This window comes from Herpailurus yagouaroundi, unplaced genomic scaffold (genome assembly GCF_014898765.1).
Source record: "Herpailurus yagouaroundi ecotype Mexico unplaced genomic scaffold, PumYag 214, whole genome shotgun sequence".
In the NCBI taxonomy this organism is placed as follows: domain Eukaryota; kingdom Metazoa; phylum Chordata; class Mammalia; order Carnivora; family Felidae; genus Herpailurus; species Herpailurus yagouaroundi.
In genome coordinates, this window is record NW_024412445.1 from 9,517,301 (window position 1) to 9,538,971 (window position 21,671).

At 45.7% G+C, this 21,671-nt stretch overlaps 1 protein-coding gene across 1 annotated transcript in view; it reads right to left on the reverse strand.

Annotated features, from left to right (window-relative positions):
• The window catches only part of VOPP1 (VOPP1 WW domain binding protein), a 110,546-nt gene that overhangs the window by 24,067 nt on the left and 64,808 nt on the right, over positions 1–21,671 (reverse strand). Inside the window, exons 3-4 of the mRNA XM_040455083.1 lie at positions 7,256–7,333; positions 1,585–1,721 (exon numbers count right to left, since the gene is read on the reverse strand). Coding sequence (XP_040311017.1) covers positions 1,585–1,721; positions 7,256–7,333 — 215 coding nt within the window. The remainder of the gene's footprint in view (positions 1–1,584; positions 1,722–7,255; positions 7,334–21,671) is intronic.

The following is a 21,671-nucleotide window of genomic DNA, read 5'->3' on the forward strand; positions in this document are numbered from 1 at the left end:
AAAAAAAAAAAAACTGGGGAGGGGCGCCTGGCTCAGTCGGTTAAGTGTCTGACTTTGGCTCAGGTCATGATCTCACAGTTTGTGAGTTCAAGCCCTATATCAGGCTCAGTGCTGACAGCTCAGAGCCTGGAGCCTGGTTCAGATTCTGTGTCTCCCTCTTTCTGCCCCTCCCTGCTCTCACTCTGTCTCTCTTTCAAAAATAATAAATAAACATTAAAAAAAAAAAACCTGGGGAGTACCTGGTGGAAGAAAACTGTAAAAGACCTAAAAAATAAATGTCTCCACTCCCCTTGCATCTTGAGAACAGCATGTCCTCAGGAGTGAGAAAACTTATACTCAATCCCCCCAATGCTTTTTTTTTTTAATTTATGATTGATATACAAAAAGCTGGACCTATTTAATGGATACAACTTGGTGAGTTTGGAAATAAATACACACTGTGAAGTCGGCACCACTATATATGCCATAAATCTATTCATCACCTCCAAATTTATTACTGTTATTATGGTGCTAAGAACCCTTAATGTAAGAGCCACCGTCTTCATAAAGTTTGAAGTGGACAATACAGTGCTGTTAACCATAAGCTCTACACTGTAGAGTACATCTCTAGGACACATTCATCCTGCATGACTGAAACTTCATAAAAACCAAGGCAAGAACTGCTCCTAGAATTGTGCCTACCTGGGGTGTGCAATGAAAAGAGAGAGGCCCTGCCTTCCACTGCCTAGGTGGAGACTGTGTCCAGCAAGGCAGCAAACACAGGAAGGACGCCCGTCACCTCACCTCAGCACATAGTGGCCGAAAGACAGGAGCTCTACTGAGCAATGCACAGCCACCCTGATATCCCTTCCTTCTCAGAAGGTGCCCTCAAAGGGAAGGAAAACATCTCACATATAATGTGAACAATAGGGAACCAGCCTGTGTCCCAAGGGAGGCCTGAAATCACCCTCCATAGTACCTGAGAATTTTAGATAGGGAAAGCAGTTTTGTAAGAATTAAGAAACCAATAATTTTTTTTGAGTCTGTGGCATCACTTTGGGTAATGTTCCCTAATTAGGCCAAATGTAACTTGTGCAAAAATGTGCTCTATTTATAAGTACTCAGAATACAAGTGAATGCATAGTAAATACTTGTTGAATGAATGAATAAAAAGCAAACCAAGAGAAAACAAATGGTCAGCAATGACAGAATATCTAAACAAATCACCATTTAGTAGCATAATTAATATTTAGTCCCGATGCATTATGATGGCAGGGACCCTACTGCTTGTATAGAAATGTATACACGAAATAATTTTTAAGGGTGATGACAGGGAGCAAACAATATGGTTATAGGAACTGCAAAAACATGCATAAAAGGTGCACCACTAATTAGGTAAGAATATGAGGTAACAGACATACAGCCCAATAGACGCTGCACTTTATATCGACACAAATGCACAGTGAGGGTGATCATCAGAACTAAATGAATAAACACGGTCTGAATTTTCTCTTCTAGCATATTCCATAGCAATGACTTTCACAAATGCTTGCAGGGGACACAAAAAGTGCACAGAGCAGAGACAAGGACGAGGGGTGGGCTGACCTGGAGTGGCGTTGGGGGGCTGCCTGGTGTAGGATACGTTGAAGGCGGGCTCCTCGATCAGCGGTGGGGGATACATGCGCCTCCGGATGAAGAAGCCAGCTCCGCAGCAGAAGAGCACGCCCATCATCAAAAGGAACCTGAGCGAGAGCACAGCGGTGAGCTGGGGCTCAGGGCTCAGCAGTGGGGCTCAGGGCGCAGCAGGGAGCTGGGGTTCAGGGCACAGCAGTGGGGCTCAGGGCGCAGCGGGGAGCTGGGGTTCAGGTGCAGCGGCGGGGCTCAGGGCGCAGCGGTGGGGCTCAGGGTGCAGCGGGGAGCTGGGGTCCAGGGCGCAGCGGCGAGGTGGGGTTCAGGGCGCAGCGGGGAGCCGGGGCTCAGGGTGCAGCGGCGGGGCTCAGGGCGCAGCAGGGAGCTGGGGTTCAGGGCACAGCCGGGAGCTGGGGTTCAGGGTGCAGCAGCGAGGTGGGGCTCAGGGCACACAGTGGCTGGCCTGGGCCCACGGACTGGGAGATCCGTGGGCACTGACTCCCACGTGCTAGGGTCAGAAGGCGGGGCTCGGTGCCTGGCTCCTCAGGCTGGCCTTCCTCTGACTTTTCCCCCAGGACCTTCTTGGGTGGGTGACACCAGGGAGACCACTGGCCTGCAGACTTCTGGGATGCCCCTGAATGCAGCCCACTCACACTGAGAAGGTCTCTCAGTGAGCTTTCTGCCTCCAATAGCTCCAAATGCTTAGCTGCCTTCCAAGGGTTGGTGCCATCTCTTTCCTGTCCATGGCTCTACCTCAATTCAATTTTAGTCAAAACAGGAGATGCTTTCTCAACCTTGCTTGAATGCCATGGCTGACCCAGCTTTTGCCTCGCTGCCCATGTCCCCCATTTTCCATTCTTCACTGGGAAAGCAACACGGATAAGAACATTTATCCTTTCTAGCCATTTTCTCTCCATTATTACGTGAATATTCAGAAAGAAATTTTACATGGTGACCTTCCGAGAGCACACCTTAATTATAGAAAAACTACAGGACTAGAGAAAGTACTCATACTCCATAAAAGAGCCGCAGATATAAAATCTCTATGTTCTAAGTATGGCTGACCTCCTATGTGACCTTAAAGTCTAATGAAGAGTAGAGCTGACTGCTTTAAGGACAGGACCTTTGTCTAATTCATCTGAAAATTCTCTGATATTGTCACATCACTGGCATTCAATAAATGACTGAGAAATGGATAAATGGTTCTTCCCACCTCACATTTGCACTATACCTTGTATTTCTAGAAACATGGGAAGTCATTCTGAGAAGGGCCAACTTGTCTGTCCTGCACAGACACGGCTGGGAAACTGTGATGGGACTCGTGGAACCTTCCAGAACCTCACTCATGCCCACACTGTGTGGGCAGCCTACTGCCTTGTGAAAGATGAATGAGCAGGAGAGCCTGCTGCGTTGTGGTCAAAGGCATGTGACCACACAAAAACAAAATTTAAGAAAAAAGGAGGCGATAAAGTCTTTAAGAATATGAATACGATGTTAAGTGTAAGTCCATCAGTCAGTCAGGAAATGATTTGGGAAAGGGCTGAAATTGTGGCTATCGGACCTGTCTTCTAGTTCATTATTCATTCAATAATGTTGAAGCACCTGCTCTGGTCCTAGAACCACATTGCGCATTATAGAGAGTAAGGTAAAGTCCCTTCCCACCCACTAAACCTGAATTGTGATAGAGGAGGGGGACGGCAAACAACAAATTTACAAAATCACTGATTTACAACTCTGGTAAGTGCTAAGAAGGAAAACCAAAGGTGCCGTCATAAGTGTGTGTGTGTGTGTGTGTGTGTGTGTGCGCGCGCGCGCGCAAGTGCACATGTGTGTATACAGTTAGATATACATAATGTAAAAGTGACCATTTTCACCATTTTTACGTGTACAATTCAGTGCAACACGAGGTTTTAAACAAGGGTATGTGTTATAGCGAGGTGACCCAAAAAACTTCTTTTCCTTCAAAGCAGTATCTGAGCTTAGTTCTGAAGGATGGAAAGAAAGAGGCCAGTTGAAGGGGAGAGAAGGCACATGCTGGGTAGAAACAACAGCACATGTGTGCCAGCTGGGTCAGCAAGAGGCCCCAGAGGATGGCTGTGAGCCGCAGATGGGGGAGAGGCCGAGGGGGCTGCTGTCTTGGGATACCAAAGAATCCCACTGTGCAGGGGCCTGGCATCTTGGCACCGAGATGCTGGAATCACAAAGGGAACTGTTTCGGCTCTTAAGACTAATTTCCCTGGGGTGGACTCAATGGTGATCTTACATTCAACAGTGGGCTGAACTGTAAGTACCTGAGCACAGAGAGACTGACTGTGCGTAAGGGTTTATGTACAGGATACATAGTGCTTTTCAAACAGTGCTACCACTCACTCCCAAGAGATGGGCTCCCTGGTTTTGGAAAATGCACAAGAAATCTGAGATAGGGGTCTCTTCCATGGGACAGGCCACAGTGTTGGTTCCACTATCACATGGGATTATTCTTCTCCTAGCCAGATATGAATGATACTGAGGCACCTCATCTGATATTGCACCTTAGACTAACAGAGACCAAGTAAGTACCAGGCAGGGACAGAACAAGTCAAAAGGTAGGAGACTGACTACCAGTTTAGGTATCAATCATCAGATTCATTCCTCATTGAAATATTGGTCTGAGAGAACTTATTTTAAGAGAGAAACTGACAAGGGGTCAGGAAAATGAGCTTATAGAACAAGGAAAGAGAGGAAGGGGAAAAAGAGGAGTATAGTAAAGAAAAGCTGTTCTTTGAAGCACTAAAGCTTGACTGTCCTCTAGATGTTCCCTTTCATTGCTGAGCGGGTTTTGGAAGCTTTACGGGGATTAAGAGAGGAAATTCATGCCTTTTCCATTATCCAAAGTAATCTGGTTTCTTCAGTTCAATGTGTTTTTTCAATCCCTTCTTGCCCTCCCCCCAGCACTCAGCACAGCAGCTCTCTCCCTGGATGCACGTCCCAGGCATCAGGTGAACCATGATGCAGACCCAGGTGGGTGGGAGCCCCCGGGGCAGGGCTCACACACACAATAACCCTGCTGGTTTTTACTCCTTCATAGTGTACTTTCCAGCTCTACTCAAGGGTGCTACTGCTCTAGTTCTTCAAACCATGAAGATTTCATTCAGACTGTGTTGGTCAAAGATTACTCAAGATTTTAGAACCGGGGGGACTTTTGGAAGCATTCTCCTCCAAAACCTTTGTTCTATGGTAAGGAGACAGAAGTCCTTAAAAACGAGGTGGGACCAAGGTTGGAGAGTAGCCCTTCCTTCCCTCTATGTCCAGCTCCATATTCCTATCCCCTATGCTTCCCCCACAAACACCTGCCTCCCACATGACTCTTCTGCCACTCTCTCACTATGTTGGCTCTTCTTACCTCCTTGTCCCATCAACATGCTGGTCCCTTTGAACAGAACACCCTCTCTGACACCCAGTCAGAAGCTTTGTAGCTTTTCCCAACTTTTCTGGGATCAGAGGCTCCATCCTGTGTTTCCAGAACACGAGTTTAAAACCCTCCACATAGAATTACCTATTTAGACACCTGCTTCTTTTAGGAGCCTGGCTACCCTAAGTGCCTCTCCATGGGACCCTGGTGTGTACGAGACCCTTCATGTTTACTGAGAGAAGGAATGCATAGGAGCCAGACCCAAGCATCCTTTGACTTCAGCTGGGGCACCTCAGACTCACATCTCCAGCTGTTCTCTGGATGTATCCCCACTTTAGAACCTGTTGTCAGAATCTCCTCTTCTGTCATCTGGCACTCCCTGTTTGATGGCACTCAAGATGTCTCTGTGCAGGGATTCCGCTCACTCACTGCATGCTGTCTTACCAACGTGTCCCAACTCTGATAAGTGACCCTGGCTGGCCTCTAAAAGGCACCTGACTGCTGGCTCAGGTAAAGTTTCCTGGGAAAGCCAACAGAAGATGCTCTAGCTTCTAGGCCCTTATGTTTCTCCTGCACTCTCAATTTTTTTTAAAAAAATCACCTGATGGGCGCCTGAGTGGCTCAGTTGGTTGAGTGTCTGACTTAGGCTCAGGTCATGATCTCACAGTTTGTGGGTTCAAGCCCCACATTGGGCTCTGTGCTGACAGCTTGGAGCTTCAGATCCTGTCTCCCTCTCTCTGCCCCTCCTCCACTCTCATTCTGTCTCTGTCTCTCAAAAATGAATAAACATAAAAAAATTTTTTTTTAAATCACCTGATACCTAAACCTAGACAAGTTTTTTTCATTTTTAGGAACATCTGGTGCTTCAGGCTAACCTGGCATAACTTCCTAAGCATTTCAGGACTCTTGCCCCGGACAGTCCTGTCTCCTTCTACCACAAGGCCCCATGGAGGAAAGTTCTGAGGGAAAGCATGCATGAAGCTAGGCAAAGCTCTGAAATACCACCTATCCTGATCCTCCCGGTCCCTACTTTGGTACTGGCCCACTTCACTTGAAGTGTACTCAGAGATGTTTACATTCAGAAGATCTTAGGATAAAAAAAATTTACCTTCTACTATAGAGTTTTAGGCTCCAATATGGCACTTGGTTCAGGAGGGCTTGCCAGAGGTAGTGACATCAAGACAGGGGATGTCCAAGCCAACCCGAAGCAGGGCCAGGCCAGGGCCTGATGTGACAGGTGAGTCGAGCCCCCAAATGGCCAATGCCCCATCAAGGAGGTGGTGATGGTGATATGGAAGCAGGCTCCCCTATCAAAGACAATGTGACATGTGGAATGCCACTTACTGGCATTTTCCCTAATCAAACTTGGGAACAGTTGTCAGAAGGGAAAGACAAGACCTCACAAAAAAATTTCAAGTGGCTGCTGTAACATGCTTATTAGTAAAAGTCTTAATGTCTTTGGAAGTCAGTGATGTCAGAATCTAAAAAGTCATAGAGAAGCTTAAGGCTTAACCCTTTGTGGAGCTTGCCTGGATGACACTACCATTGCAGTGGAGCAGAGGAGAGGGCGTGTGGGTGCAGGAAATGCTCTTTTGGTTTTAGGCACATCCTCTCCCACTCATGCCCTGCCGTCCCTGAGATCTGAAGCAGTGTCTCTCAACTATAGACTCAAATACGTTTTCAGACACACCCCTGAGCAGGCACCCGCTGAAGAGGGCAATCCCCTGGGGAATCCTGTTATTAATGGAAACTGCACCTCTCCCCTTCCAGGATGCTCCGTCAGCGTCACTCCCTCATCCCCTCTCAAGGTAGAATTTTACAGACTTCCCCCAGGAGAGCTGGAAGAGGGACAAGGATGCAGGCTGTCTGTCCTGAAAGTTATCTACTCAGCTGACACCATGAGTGGGAATGACTTCTAGGCAGCACAGAGTGGATCGCAAGTCGGCTAATTCTGAATCTTTTGGACAGTCATCCTCAGCTCCATCTCAGAAACTGGCACAGCAGCTTCTGGAGAACAACAGTCCTCCAGCCTACCTCCCAAAGACGAACTCTTCTTTCCAGCCACCCTCTGTGAAAACGGGAACAAGCTTTCTGCAAACTCGGTGAGGCAACCTGAACATACCTGTGTGCTTCACAGAGGCTGTGCCCGAGACCAAGACCTCAGGTGAAGGTGACGTGACAATACTGAGGCTGGCAGAGCCGTTGGGGGTGGGTGGTAGACCAAGGCATTCGAGACCAGGAGGGGTTGCGACCTACCAAAAATACCACAGCCTCTGTATGGAGAGGGCCCGCACACAGCACCTGGAGCCACAGCAGTCCTCATAAGGGCGGCATCTGTAGGAGAGAGGGGGCAGAGGCCGGTCAGTGTCCTGGGTCGGAAGGAAGGCCGAACCACTCATGAGGTCCAGGCCGACTCAGGGCAACGGGCAGAAACACCACCGCTGCATGTCACCAACCAGAACTGAGTGCTGTCTGGTGGCCCAAACAGAAGGTGTAGAGATGGATCTGGCCAGTGCGGGTCAGTGTGAGTCAAAGCGCCGGGTTCACTACCCATCTCCAGATGCTGAATCACAATGGTTCCCTTCTGGTGGGGCCTGTGAACCAAGACCAGCATGAGTCACGCCAGCGCTGCAATGGGAAGGAAGTTCAACAACAGACCCGTGTCCACATGCTGTAGACCCTGCTCAGCGCTCGATCCCTGATGATGGGATCCAAAGCTGGGTGCACGGCACTGGCAAGTCCCCTGAGGTTCAAAGCAGAGCTTATGAAGTCAGACAGATTAGCAAGTTTAGTTCCGGTCTTGCCACTTAATGGCTATGGGACTCTGGCAAGTCACTGGACCTCTGCAAGCCTCAGTTTCCCCATATCTGAGTTTTTGTAGTTTCCCAGTGAAAGTGGTGGGAGGGCAGGATCCCTTTATAGTGCTGCATCCTTATACACTCTGCTGACAGGGCTGTCCTTGTCTCGCTGCCCCCTCCCTTCCACGGTGCCTGAGGCTTGGGGCCCTGCGGGGTGTGGGTGGGGCTCAGGGGCTATTCCTCCCCTAGAATAGCTGCCCAGTCCAGGCCCTTAGGACTCAGTGCAGGCTCCAAGGAGTCAACCCAGCTTCCTATAAGATGCCTGCCACCCCCTTTTTTCGGAAAAGAGAGACGACTATGAAAGCTGAAGCCCCTTGATTCTGCACCTTGGTATTTACAGAGAAACTGTCACTGCAGTGACTTGAGTCCATGTGGCAGCAGATGGGGAAAAGGGAGAAGGTGGACTGTTTCTCAGTAATGTTGGATGATCATATATTTGTCATCTAGGTTCCTGCCGCCTTTCTTCTTTTAAAAAATAGCCGGGAGAAATACACAATTTGATCCAGGATCTTAGACACTGAATCTGTAGATAATTCTGGTACAAATTGGTTTGCTTTATGAATAATTGTGTAGAAAATAGCTCCCTGGGAAATATTAGCAAAGATTAGTTAAGACGGAGAGTTAGGAGTTATAGTGAAACTCAGCAGACCTGAGTTCCTATGCCGTTTCTCCTTGGTTGGCTCCCAGGGCTTGAGTCCATGTTTTTATTTTATTATTATTATTTTTGAAATGTTTATTTATTTCTGAGAGAGAGAGAGAGAGAGAGAGAGAGAGAGAGAGAGAGAGAGACTGTGAGCAGGGGAGGGGCAGAGAGAGAAGGCAACAGAGAATCCCAAGTAGGCTCCATGCCATCAGCACAGAGCCCGATGTAGGGCTCAGACTCCTGAACGGAGAGATCATGACCTGAGCCAAAACCCAGAGTAGGACACTTAACTGAGTGAGCTACCTAGGAGCCCTGTTGTGTCTATCTTTTTAAATACCCAGCACCCAACTGCTGCTACATCTATCACTTCAAGGACAAAACTTATCCGAGAGACTCCTGTCCAGTCACCTCCACCACCACCAGTACCACATTCTCCATATGATACAGATGTTTTCACATCCAGTCCTCCCATAATCCACAAACACAGACTTCTACGTACTAGGTAGAACTTGTTGTGATTTCCATGAGATGCTTCCATCCATCGGTGACATAAGGTTATCTGTTTAACTTGCCTTAATCAATCAACACATAGTAGAACACTGAAGTGTGTGTCTAAAAATGCTGCTGGTCAAACAAAGGAAAAAAGAGGCAAATAAATCCACAGACTCTTAAATACAAACAATAAACTGGTGGTTCCCAGAGGGGAGGTAGGTGGGCAGGGTGAAATAGGTGAAGGAGATTAAGAGTGCACTTACTCTCATGAGCACTGAGTAACGTATAGAATTGCTGAATCATCATATTGTACATCTGAAGCTAATGTGACACTGTATATGAATTATACTTAAATTAAAAAAATTTAGGGGTGCCTGGGTGGCTCTGTCGGTTAAGTGTCCGACTTTGGCTCAGGTCATGATCTGACAGTTCGTGGGTTTGAGCCCTGTGTTGGGCTCTGTGCTGACAGCTCAGAGCCTGGAGCCTGCTTCCAATTCTGTGTCTCCCTCTCTCTCTGCCCCTCCCCCACTCACGCTCTGTCTTTCTCTCTCTCTCTCAAAAATAAATAAATATTTAGAAAATTAAACAAAAATAAATTTTAAAAATGCCATGGATTCTTATAATCTATGCATCCATTAAAAAGCCACACCAAGGTGCTACTAAGGAGCTGAGCTTTGCACTGGATCCTGGGATGGGGCGTGAGGGATGGAACAATGAAAAGCCAGACAGAAGTCCCTGCCGAGGAGGAACTTTCTTTCCAGAAAAGGGAGGCAAACAATAAATAAAAAAAAACACATGAACTGTGTTGGATGGCAGTAAGTCCCACTATGGTGAAAAATAAAGTAAGAGCTGGTAGGCTGAGAGCAAGGGAGAGGGGGCAGTAGATAATAACACAAGTTTAAACAAGGAGTTCAGGGATGACTCACTGAGAAGGTGACATCTGAGCAGAGACCACACAGAAATGCAGCCTGGCAATGACCTGGGCCAGCCCAAGGGCCTCAGTGGTGGAGGAGTGTGGCTCTGGGGTGGCTGGACCTGCTGCGCCTCTAGTCCCAGCTGCACAGGGACCGTGGTTGCATTGTGGAGAAGAGTGGTTAAGCATCGAGCGTGAGAGGAGATGAATGGCCCTGTTCAGGGGGTTGGGGGTGGGGCAGGGAATCTGGGCCAGGGCTGGACCAGCAAGGACCCAGCACTGCACAAACAGCACCCTCTGCTAATGTGATGCACAGCATCATCCACAGTGACCCCGTGGTGCCCTCCTCCTCAAGAATCTCAATGGTCCTGGGTAACCAATATGTGTGTGCTCATGTGCATGTGTGTGTGTGTGTGCGCACGTGCACGCGCATCTGTGTGGAGAAAGGGGGGAGCATTCAAGGGAGAAAAAGGACTTCTTGCTTTTAGGGTAGGTGGAGTCCAAACAATTAATTGTAAATGAAAAGAGATGAAACTCCTTTCTATCATGCATCTGTAAAGATAATCCTCAGCAATTATGTTGGATTCATGATCAATGTGATAATGTGACAGGCAGCTTTCAAAGATGGCCCCAAGATTCTCACCCCTTTGTGTATGTGGTGTGCACGATCCCCTCCCCTAGAGTGCAGAGGGTCCTACGAATATGATGAAATGGCCACCCCCATGATTAGAGAATATTATGTAAGGTTGTATGTTATTTAAGGCTCTCCTGCTAGCTTCAAGAGGTAGCTACTGTGTTGTCAGAGGGACACATGGCTTGGACTGAGGGTGGTCTCCAGGAGCTGACTGCAACCACCAACCGGTCAATGAGGAAACTGGCACCTCAGTCCGACAAGCACAGGGAACTGAACTCCACCAACCTGCACAAACTTGCAGAACCCCAAGCTACAGATGAGGACACAACCCAGCCAACTTCCTGATTTCAGCTTTGTGGGACCCAGAGCAAAGGACTCATAGATGCTATGGCCAGACTTGTGATCTATAAAAATTGTAAGAAAATAAATATACAGTAAAACCTTGGTTTGTGAGCATACTTCATTCCGGAAACCTACTTGTAATCCAAAGCACTCGTACAATCAAAGCAAATTTCAAGAACCACTGGCTCAGTTGTGATCACGTGACATTCAGCATCATGTACAATTTATATTGCAAGACATCACTTGTTTATCAAGTTAAAATCTGTTAGGAATGTTTGCTTGTCTTGCAGAACACCTGCAGGACGAGTTACTTGCAATCCAAGGTTTTACTGTAATAAGTTTGTAGTAATTTGTTATGTAGCAACAGAATACTAAGACAAGTAAGGACAAAGGTCACAGGTTATGAGAACTTCGAGGTGCTTTACCACTGTCATAATACCCAAAGCTTCTATATACAAGGTAAGTATTATTAGCCTCATGTGTGAAATAATCTCGGGAAACAAGGCATTAGGGATATTGTGTGTCTTTTAAGTCCAGGGCACTATCTGCTAAAGCCAAGAATGGACTTGACCAGCATTCCAGGAAAGTGTTTAGCACAGACACTGCCTCGTAGGTAATATGGAGTCTTCCATTACCGAAGGGTAACTTCTTTATCCCTACTTGGTTTGCCCATTCTTCCTGGGCCCTGCTTTTACAAGCTGCTATGGGCCGAGCCATCCCAGTGATGATGTGTGGTGACTGTACTAACAGTGAGTCCACAATCATGTAGCTCATGCGAACGAACCAGCTGAAGAGGCAGAGAGAAGCAGAGCAGTGAAGAGATGCCTAAGAAAGCAAAAGAGGTTGAGAAAATGTAGGAGGTGAAGGGCAAGTTTAACGTGGCAGGAGCCATTCCCAAAGGGCAAACCAAGCCCCAAGGAAGTGACAGGGAAAAGAGGGAAACTCAGCAAGACCACAGAAACAGAGACCAGCATAGAATCCCTGGGTAAATAGCAGGAAGTCCCTGGGGCAGAGGTGACAGATGGAAATTCAGCGACCACTCTTTAGTATGCTTTAACTAGGGACAGCATATTGATTCCCCCAAATGCCTGTACCACTCTGTGTCAATAACTCTCCACAATTAGCAGATAGTTTAATCATTACAGATAGAAATAATACAGTAAGATGTGAGATTAGGTAAAAGTATGATGTTCGTTTGGAAAGGACTCTCCATGCTGCCGTAATAAATTATACATCAGAACAGTGTTGTTTAGCTACTGTGACCGACTAATGGATTGTGAAATCAGGTTATTATGTTGTGATATCCATTTTACAGAGGCAAAGATCAATTTTAAAGAAATCCTAAGACATCACACGTAAGAAGTGTTTTGCGAAACTTCTCTTTTGACCACATATATACCCTTACAGACGTGTGTGTACTAGGCTGCACCACGAAGGCTGTTTCCTCAAAGCTCTGTTGTGTAAGCCCCAAAAGTGGACAAGCTCAAGTTGTGTTGTGTCTGTATCAGCTTCTTTACCCTCCTGGTAGGTTGTGGGCAGCATCAGGTCCAACCAGAAGGTCACTTCCTGCTGGCAGCGGTGCTGGGCTGAGGTCCTTTCAGGTCCCCCGTGACTTCTGCCTGGGTGATACTGGTCAAATGGCTATTGCATTTTTGCTCCCAACTCTACTAAAAGTTGCCCTGCAACGATCCAATTCTGGAAGATGCAACTCTCAGGAAGGCCCCCTCCAGCAGGAATGGCCCCTGCTCACCTGCCTGCTTATGAGCACCCCACGAAGGGAGGAGGTGGCTGACGAGTGGTAGAGAACAGAGATGGCAGATGTTTGTGGATTGGGAGAAATGAGACTGTTCTCTTCCCGGCTCAGAATACTTGCTCTCCATGGCTCTGCCGCCTTTGCCGCCATGAAATTTCCTGTGTATCTCTCTCTGGGTTTTACCCCTAATGATAACCAGAGCTGCCTCAGGCACAGTCAGAGCTGAAGGCAGACTCAGCTAAACTCAGGTAAACACGAACTTGGTATAAAGAAGGAAGGTAGGTATAGGGATAAACATTTGGTGAATGATCGTCTTTCAAGAGCTGAATTTGATAAAATGCTTGCCCTCCAGAGCTGTACTTATGAGCAAGCGTTTGCTACTTTGAAACCTAAGCCCTGCAGCGTCCTATTTCCCAGGTTAGAGAAAACATGTAAGACAAGAACCCCTACAAGCCTTTGTCTCAAATTCTACACACACACACACACACACACACACACACACACACTCCCCTCAGCCCAAGAATGAAGGCAGAAGCATAATGATTTTGAGTTCCTAATTCAAATTACTCTCTGTTATCAAGATTCAACGTCTAAGTGCTCTTACTTTTCAGGATCCAAATTTGGAACACTAGCAGCAAATATGTGTGGTCAACTAATTATCTGCTTTCTTTGCTCAAAACAGAGCATCCTTTATGCTCCCTTGCTTAGCTGAAGACCCATTCAGTCCAAACATACTCTTGCTCATTCTGCAGTCCTGGACTGGCTCCCAGTGTGGATACTGGCGAGTGCCAGACTCTTGAAGGAGCACGCAATTACCCATGGGGTGACACTCTTACCCATTTCTCTCTGCTACTTTTTTTTCCCAGTGGACCTGCTGGTAAAGTAGGGCCCCAAGAACACACCTATTGGCATTGCAAATGGCTGTGATTACAAAAGGAATGTTAAATGTAACGCTGAGCTGAATAAAAAAGTAGGAAACACTAGCAGGCAGTCCAGCATACTAAATAAGCCATCGTCTGACACATCAGGTCTAGTGCCTAAGTCTCAAATGGCACTGGTGTTCCAAAAGCCCGCTCAAGACTAACTATGCTCATTACCTTCACTGTGCGGGCCACAGAGGAAGTCCGGACAGAGACAAGAGAATTTTCCTTCTTGTTCCACTCTGTGTGCCTCCCCTCAGACTTGCAATAGAAAAGAACAAATGGGACTTTTAACTAAATTCACTCCTCAACGTATCTACCTTTCAAGCTTAGACTCAGAGACACACACTGCTGCCGCAGAGGTGTGGAAACAGCACGTCCACCAGCTGCAGTGGGTCCCTGGCCGAGCTTCCTGTCAGCCAGGCCTTCTTCAATATATCCATGAGCCAAACATACATTTCTCATGAGATCAGAGACATGGATGTTAATTTGTTATTAAGTATATTGCAGAGATAAAAGGAGACTGTCTAGCCTGTCCTCCAGTAAAGGCTCGGTAGTGAGGTCCTGAGGATACATAATGTAAAAGGAAGCATATGTCTGGAAACGCATCTGCCAAAAGTTAGAAATGTGTCATAGTAGTGATTAAATGCAAATAGAACAGAATGGTTCCTCTGGGAGTTTCAGGAGTCTAAGAAGTAAGCACATGTCACGCTCGGCACTGCCCAGGAGGGAAGGGGTCTGGCCACTGGACATATTTTTTCTTTGCTGTTGAGTCACATAAATCTCAAGGGCAGAAAAGGATAACATACCGGGGCAGGGAATGTTCAACATTAATCAACTCACAAAATCTTTGTAGTAAAGAAAACAGGCCAGATATTCATATGTTAACCCTTTCATGTGGTGTAAAATGGTAATATATACTGAAAATGATTCATGGTGGGGCACCTGGCTGGCTCAGTCAATTAAGCTTCCGACTTCAGCTCAGGTCATGATCTCGCGATTCGTGAGTTTGAGCCCCGCACTGGGCTCTGTGCTGACAGCCTAGAGCCTGCTTTCAATTCTGTGTCTCCCTCTCTCTCTGACCCTCCTCCACTTGTGCTCTCTCTCTCTCAAAACTAAATAAATATTAAAAAATAATTTTAAGCTGACTCATGGAAAATCATCTCAGCATCTGGAGGAACAACAAAAATGAGCGTTCAGAGTGGGGGTCTAGAAATGGAGTGTGTGGGGTTTGCTAATTTATTTTTGGTGTTAAATAAAGAACAGGGCATTGCTAACAAATGAAAACTTTGGAGTTTTAAGTAATTTCCTGTCAACACTGTTTCATTTAAAATTCCAATCTATTCCATCACCTGCTATATTAAGTCTCAGCAAACCACCCCCTTCCTTCTACGTTTCTGCCAGTACAACGCATGTCCCCTGTCCAATCCTGACTGTCTTACTTTGACAGGTGGTCTGCTCTCCTCAACTGTATGCTGTACGTATCCTGATAGCTAGCCTTCCTCTTACACTCCTTTTATTATCGTTTGTTTGCTCCCACAGAGCAAAGCACATGGCAGATGCTTGAAGCCTTACGGAGTTCAAATCAGGAAATATATTCAACATTATCAAAGACCCTCAATTAACCTGTGAGAAACAGGACTCCTTAGAAAAACTAAACACATGCCTACAAGGTTTGGAGAAAACTCCAAAAGGCAAGTGAAACTCTGGGGTGAGGGACAAAGCAGAGGTCAGCTTAATCCTTGGCCCACCCAGTGCCCTTGGGAAATCTCCTTGACACATCTTGCAAGAGCTTGAAGAACTCTGTGCCTTCCTTGTATGGAGGACCTCTCCCTCTGACTGCAGCATGGGAGGGGCTTTCCCCCTCCACCCCCTCCCACAGAGACTGTCCACTCACGACTGCAGGATCTCCTGAGGTGCACGCCTCTCAACGATTCTGGGGCATTCTTCCTCAGGCAGAGTCCACGTCTGGCCCTCATTGGTCCTATTCCCACCTCCCAGGGCCATCACACAATAAGCAGCCCCATCAACGTCTGAAAGAATCCTCACAGTTTCCACAGTCTTCTCCTCTCCAGGAACATATCGAGTATAGTTTTGGTACAATCTCAGTTTCCTATCCTCAGGAAGAATGTCCATTCACTCTCATTTGTACACTTACCGCAGCCTTAGCACCAATATTTTAAGCCAGCTGAATCATAGCGACATTCCAGTTTTTTCACTCAGTAAGTTGTATCTTCCCATCCTGTACAGTAGGGGCTACAGGACCTAAATATAGGATCTAATAGTTAGCTCTAATCAAACTTCATGTTTGAAATCTGGTCTATTATTTAGTCGGTCAGGAGCTTCCGGAACCTCATTCTGTCACTCTAAGCATTCACTGTGCCTTTGAGTCTTCTGTCATTTAAATGAAGAATGGGAGTCATGTTTTCTTGGGACCTGGGAATGTGCAACCTCACCCAGCCCATTGTGTTCCTCCTGTCTACAGTGCTCCCATAGCAGATGACGGGGCACAGCAGTGTCCAATAACAGCCCAGTAAGGTCAGGTGGACAATGAGGCCTGGGCCTCAACATCAAACGGACTCTTGCCACACCTTAATGCTGAAATCTAGAACCAGAGATCTTCTGAAAGCCTGACAGGCTGCCTAGAGTAAGAAAATCAAAGGAAAGGGAATGCAAGCTGCTGCAGCCACTGTGGAAAACAGTATGGAGGTTCCTCAAGAAACTAAAACTAGAACTACCCTACGACCCAGCAATTGCACTACCAGGCATTTATCCATGGGATACAGGTGTGCTGTTTCGAAGGGGCACGTCACCCCCATGTTTATAGCAGCACTCTCCACAATAGCCAAAGTATGGAAAGAACCCAAATGTCCATCGATGGATGAATGGATAAAGAAGATGTGGCATACACACACACACACACACACACACACACACACACACACACACAGTAGAGTGTTACTCGGCAATCAAAAAGGATGAAATCTTGCCATTTGCAACTATGTGGATAGAACTGGAGGGTATTAAGCTAAGTGAAATGAGTCAGTCAGAGAAAGAGAAAAATCATAGGACTTTACTCATATGAGGACTTTAAGAGACAAAACAGATGAACATAAGGGAAGGGAAACAAAAATAATATAAAAACAGGGAGGTGGACAAAACAGAAGAGACTCATAAATATGGAGAACAAATTGAGGGTTCCTGGAGGGGTTGTGGGAGGGGGGGATGAGCTAAATGGGTAAGGGGCACTAGGGAATCTACTCCTGAAAGCATTGTTGCACTATATGCTAATTTGGATGTAAATTTAAAAAAATTAAAAATAAAATTAAATAAATAAAGAGGAAATAATAAACCCCAAGTATTTTACAGTTAAATAAAAAAAGAAAATCAAAGGAAGAGAAAGAAAGAAACCCACCCTGCTAAATGAGTCCTGGCCTAGCTGCGTGGGATGTGGGGGTGGGGGGCAGGGGTGTGGACTGAAATTGCACACCATGCAGGAGGAGTGGCTACCTGAGCACCCAGACCCAGCACTAAGTGGGTTCTAGGACACTAACCAGCTGTCCTATATGCTGACCACTCAGAGCGTTCAGTGCCTGGATGAAAAGAAAGCAGTATGTGAATTATATATTCACTTATAGTAAAGAGGAAGTTGGAAGGAAGAAAGGATCCAAGACCTCCTCTCCCTACAGCTTGTGAGTGTGACTGCTACAGTATGCCTTCCATATTGTCACTCAAATCAGTGACAAAGTATTGAGGACGGAGCCAATGGTGAGCTCCATTAGAGCTTCCTTCCATGCTGGTATTTTATTAATCTTAATTTATAGGGACAGCTCTTACACCAGTTACAGATCCACCCACCTGGCCCATTTAGAGCAGAATTCCCTGTCTCATCACTGAGCTATTGTGTGAGAGGCTATTAAATGTCCCCATGAAACTGAGGCACACTGTCAAGTTGCAGATCTCCCAGTCTTATGGTCCCTTTGAAAAGAATGAGCCCAACCTCACAGGACATTGAGGGGTAAACCCAAATTAGTTCCAGATGATCACAGAATATCCCTTTAATAATCTCCTCTAGATGATTCTCCTGAAGCCTCCACCTAGGAGCCCCCTTCTCGAGCAAATGCCCTGGGTGATGAGCTCACTTTTCATCTTTTGCACATGCCCTTTTAAAACCTCAGCCCGGTGGGCTGCTTGCTTCCTAAGCATATCGACATCCTGAGTAGTCCCGCCTCTTCTCTCCTAAACAAGGTATCTTCCTGAAATGTCCCACCAAGTCCCTGAAGCATCACTTCCAGATGCATATCAATGAGTCACAGCCATCTCTTGCCCAAAATTGAGTCTGTCATCCTAAAATCTATTAGTCACCATCAATTCTACCTTTCTATAACAAGCTTTTTTATGATATTATACTATTTAATATAATTTTTCATTTTCAGCCTTAGGATGCCATAACATGGCAGATCATAGCTCTGGCTTGCCTTTCAGACCCCAACCTACTATGGGAAAGTTCTCCATTTGAATGAAACAGCAATAAGTCTCCCCTGCAAACAGGGAAGGACGAGGTCCAGGGGGAGCACCTAGCTCTCCAAGTGCTCACACTCTGTGTTGAGCACTCAGGAAAATGGTTCTCCAGAACCATCAGGTAGCTTTAAAAAACACCCATGCCTTTTGGTTGTGAATCACTCCTCTCAGGTGAGTCTGGTACACAGCCAGGACTGAGAGCCAAAGGATCTAAATTTGGAGAGCTCTTGTCTCTTCCTCCTTTCTCGGCACCCAGTCAAGAGAGCAGGAGTAAGGTGCGAGTTTGTGCTTGTGCATGTGAGTGTGTGCATGTGGTGGGGTTTATTGTTTTTATTTTTCTGCCAATTAAAAAAGCACTTTTACTGAGGCATAACTGTTTTGCAGAAAAACTTCACAGATTTAATGCACGCAGTTAGATGTTTGGACATACGAAAACACCTGTGATACAATCATCACAATCAAAGTAATACACATATTCGGATCAGTTGCGATAGTGAATATCTGTGAGAGAAAGACTTTTTTTTAAAGGACTTTCATCTCTCCAATCACACGTTTTAATCCTTTCATCTGTCTGGCTGTCAAGACAAAAACTTCACAGATTTGAAGATGAGCTGATGGTTCATTCTTTCTGTCAATGTCAGTTGACTGTTGATGTCAGTATCATTTCTTTCCCGGTGTGACTTTGTGTCCCTGACAGGCAGGGCTGTGCCTATCTGTTGAGACAAGGTCCTACTTTGATGATATTTTAACTCTGATCTGGTTGACATACCCCATGGCAAAGTCAACCATCTCTGGGCTCTGAAGAAGGTGGGAAGGACAGCTGCCCCACCAGTTGTTTCTCCAGAGGCACATCTTTTACTAGAAAACATCTCGAATAAACCAGGACTGGTTGTCCTTAGGGTGGCATATGGGGATTACCTAGGGAATTTTTACTTTTGCCACGGAAGAAAACACTATAAATGCTTATGATAAGTCCTAAAAGTAACAGACCAAATGGCTTACAAAGGGCTCATTCCCTTGCCATGTAGCCCTTGAATCGCTGATGCCTCAGAGCACTTGCGCCCACTGTTGAGGTGAGGAGATGAGGTAAAATGGACCAGGAGGCTTGAAACCACAGCTGACTTTTGCTAACTCCAAGTTCAGAGACTCTAACCTTGTGTTTCTGGGAGAGGTTTCTCCTCTTTTCTCCTTTCAGACAGAAAGGATCTGATCACTTAAAATCAGTTTCATTCAACTCTGTCCTGAAAACCAAAGGACTTATTCCTCTAGCTCTGGATTAACTCTCAGACTGGAAAACTAAATTCTGGCAAGAAGAGTGAATTAACATGGAAAATGAAAAACAGAAGTGAAGTCCTATGATCTTACAGAATTTAAATCTGTTAATACATGTCATTTTATTTAAATAGAACTACCATAACAATACAAATGGAATGATAAGAATTTGCCATTACAATCTTTAAAGCAGACAGACTCTAGTGCCAATTAGCTCAAAAATCTTAAAAATTAGAGTCAAGATGATACCTGGCTTACTTTCTCAGCTTTACTTTTACTTGGGTGATGAACTCCTATTTACATGCTCAGAACTCTTAAATCTACACTCTATCCCTGGACTCCCTCTTGAGCTACAAAAACAAAGCTCCCACGATCCATGCTTCTGGGATGTTCTGCAAGAACTTCAAACTCAACATGGACATAGCTGACATCCTCTACTCCCTCTTCTGCTAAATCCCTCCTTAAAACCTGTCCTTTGCATGATCTCTCTCACTATCTGCCCAAATGGAGACCTCTGAGTAACTGAGTCCCTTTATTCCCACACTGGTTCTTCTGTGAAATACCATTCCAGCCCACCACTGTGTTCTTTAGCTCTGTCTTCATAGGGTCAGACCTTCCATATTTTGCCCTGACTACAGCAATAACCTCCTCATTTTGAGACAACAACCGCCTCATTCACGTGGCTCTCAGCCGTGTACTGTCCTGACAGCTTTCTGACAGACCAAGCTGATGCACTGTGCAGAAGGAAGTCTCCACTAGACCCTTCTCAATGAGCCTCACACTCCTTTTTCCACCTCATCCCCTGCCACCTGCCAGGCACCCTGAACTTTAGACTTGTGGTTCCCCAAATATATGATGCATCTTCATACTTCCATGCCTTACACTTCACTAAAGCCTCTGAAACTGCTCCTCACCCTTCAAAGGTCAGCTTTGTGAAGTCTTCCCTAACACCACCCCTAATTCTCCCCCATACACCATGATTCCCCCTTTGCTAGATCTCCATTGATACAGTTCTCATCACGTACTGTATTATTGTTCATCGTTAACAGCATCTGTCTTCCATACGGGACCCCGAGCTTAAGAGCAGTCCTATGTCATTCCTTTAGGTACTGCCAGGGGGGCCTACCATGGCTCCAGGCACATCATAAGTGCCTGGCCTTAAGCAAAAGTGACAATGCAGTAGAAAGGAGACTCCTCGAGATGAAATAGCACATTAACTACCATGAACTCAGAGTACAAAGGGTACTTTGATGACAATATGACACCCAGTGCTGGTGAAGATGGCTGGAAACAGGTGCTCTCATACATTCTTGGCTGATTATATCATGAGAGCTTTGGGGAGGCTAGTCTGGCAGTATTTACTAAAATATAACATAAGCATAACCTTTGCTAACACAATTACATTTCTGCAAAATCATCCCATGACAAAAATAAGTTCAAGCATATCAAGATATAGTATGTACAGAGATGTTTATCAAATAGTAGGGCACACTGAAATCCTTTCTACAAACTCCTGGGACCAGATATGTGGAGAACTCAGAACCGTTTGGATTCATGGATGATAAGATTGCATAATACCACTGAGCACAAACTGCACTGAAATTCACAAAACACCTGTTAAGATAATCAAACAAGAGGCCATCAGCTGAGGTGGCATCACAGCCTATGTAAGCAAACCAAAACCTAAGCCAGAGTCAATTCCTGTAAATGCCTCAAGGTTAAGAACCACTCACAAATAGACAGCTAGGGTCTCCCAAATAATGCAACCACTTACATTACAGCCCATTAAATAATTTCCTTGATTTGCTTCTCTATAAAATCCTTGCCCCAAGTTCCTGTTGGTAGAGTGCTCCTAACAACTTCCATTATGGAATTGCCCAATTTGGATGGATGTTTACACAAATAAACGCTAACATTTTCTAATATGCCCCAGTTTATCTTTTAACACATCACGCTAGATGGAATTTTACAAAGAATAGCCCTGTGTCTGTGCAAATCCATTTCTGCTACCAAGTGAATTACTTAAAAATTTGCTCACATGAACATTCTCTGAGATAGCTCACATGTCAGGCAACAAAGCAAATCTCTACAAATGGAAGAATAATGAAATCATGTAGTGCATCTCTTCTGACCACAATGGTATGAACTAGAAATCCATTATAAGAAAAAATATGGAAAAAACACAAACGTGGAGAATCAACAGCATACTATTAAACAACCAATGGGTCAATGAAGAAATCAAAGAGGAAATAAAAAAATACATGGAGACAAATAAAAATGAAAACACAATGATCCAAAATGTTTGGGATGCAGTGAAATCAGTT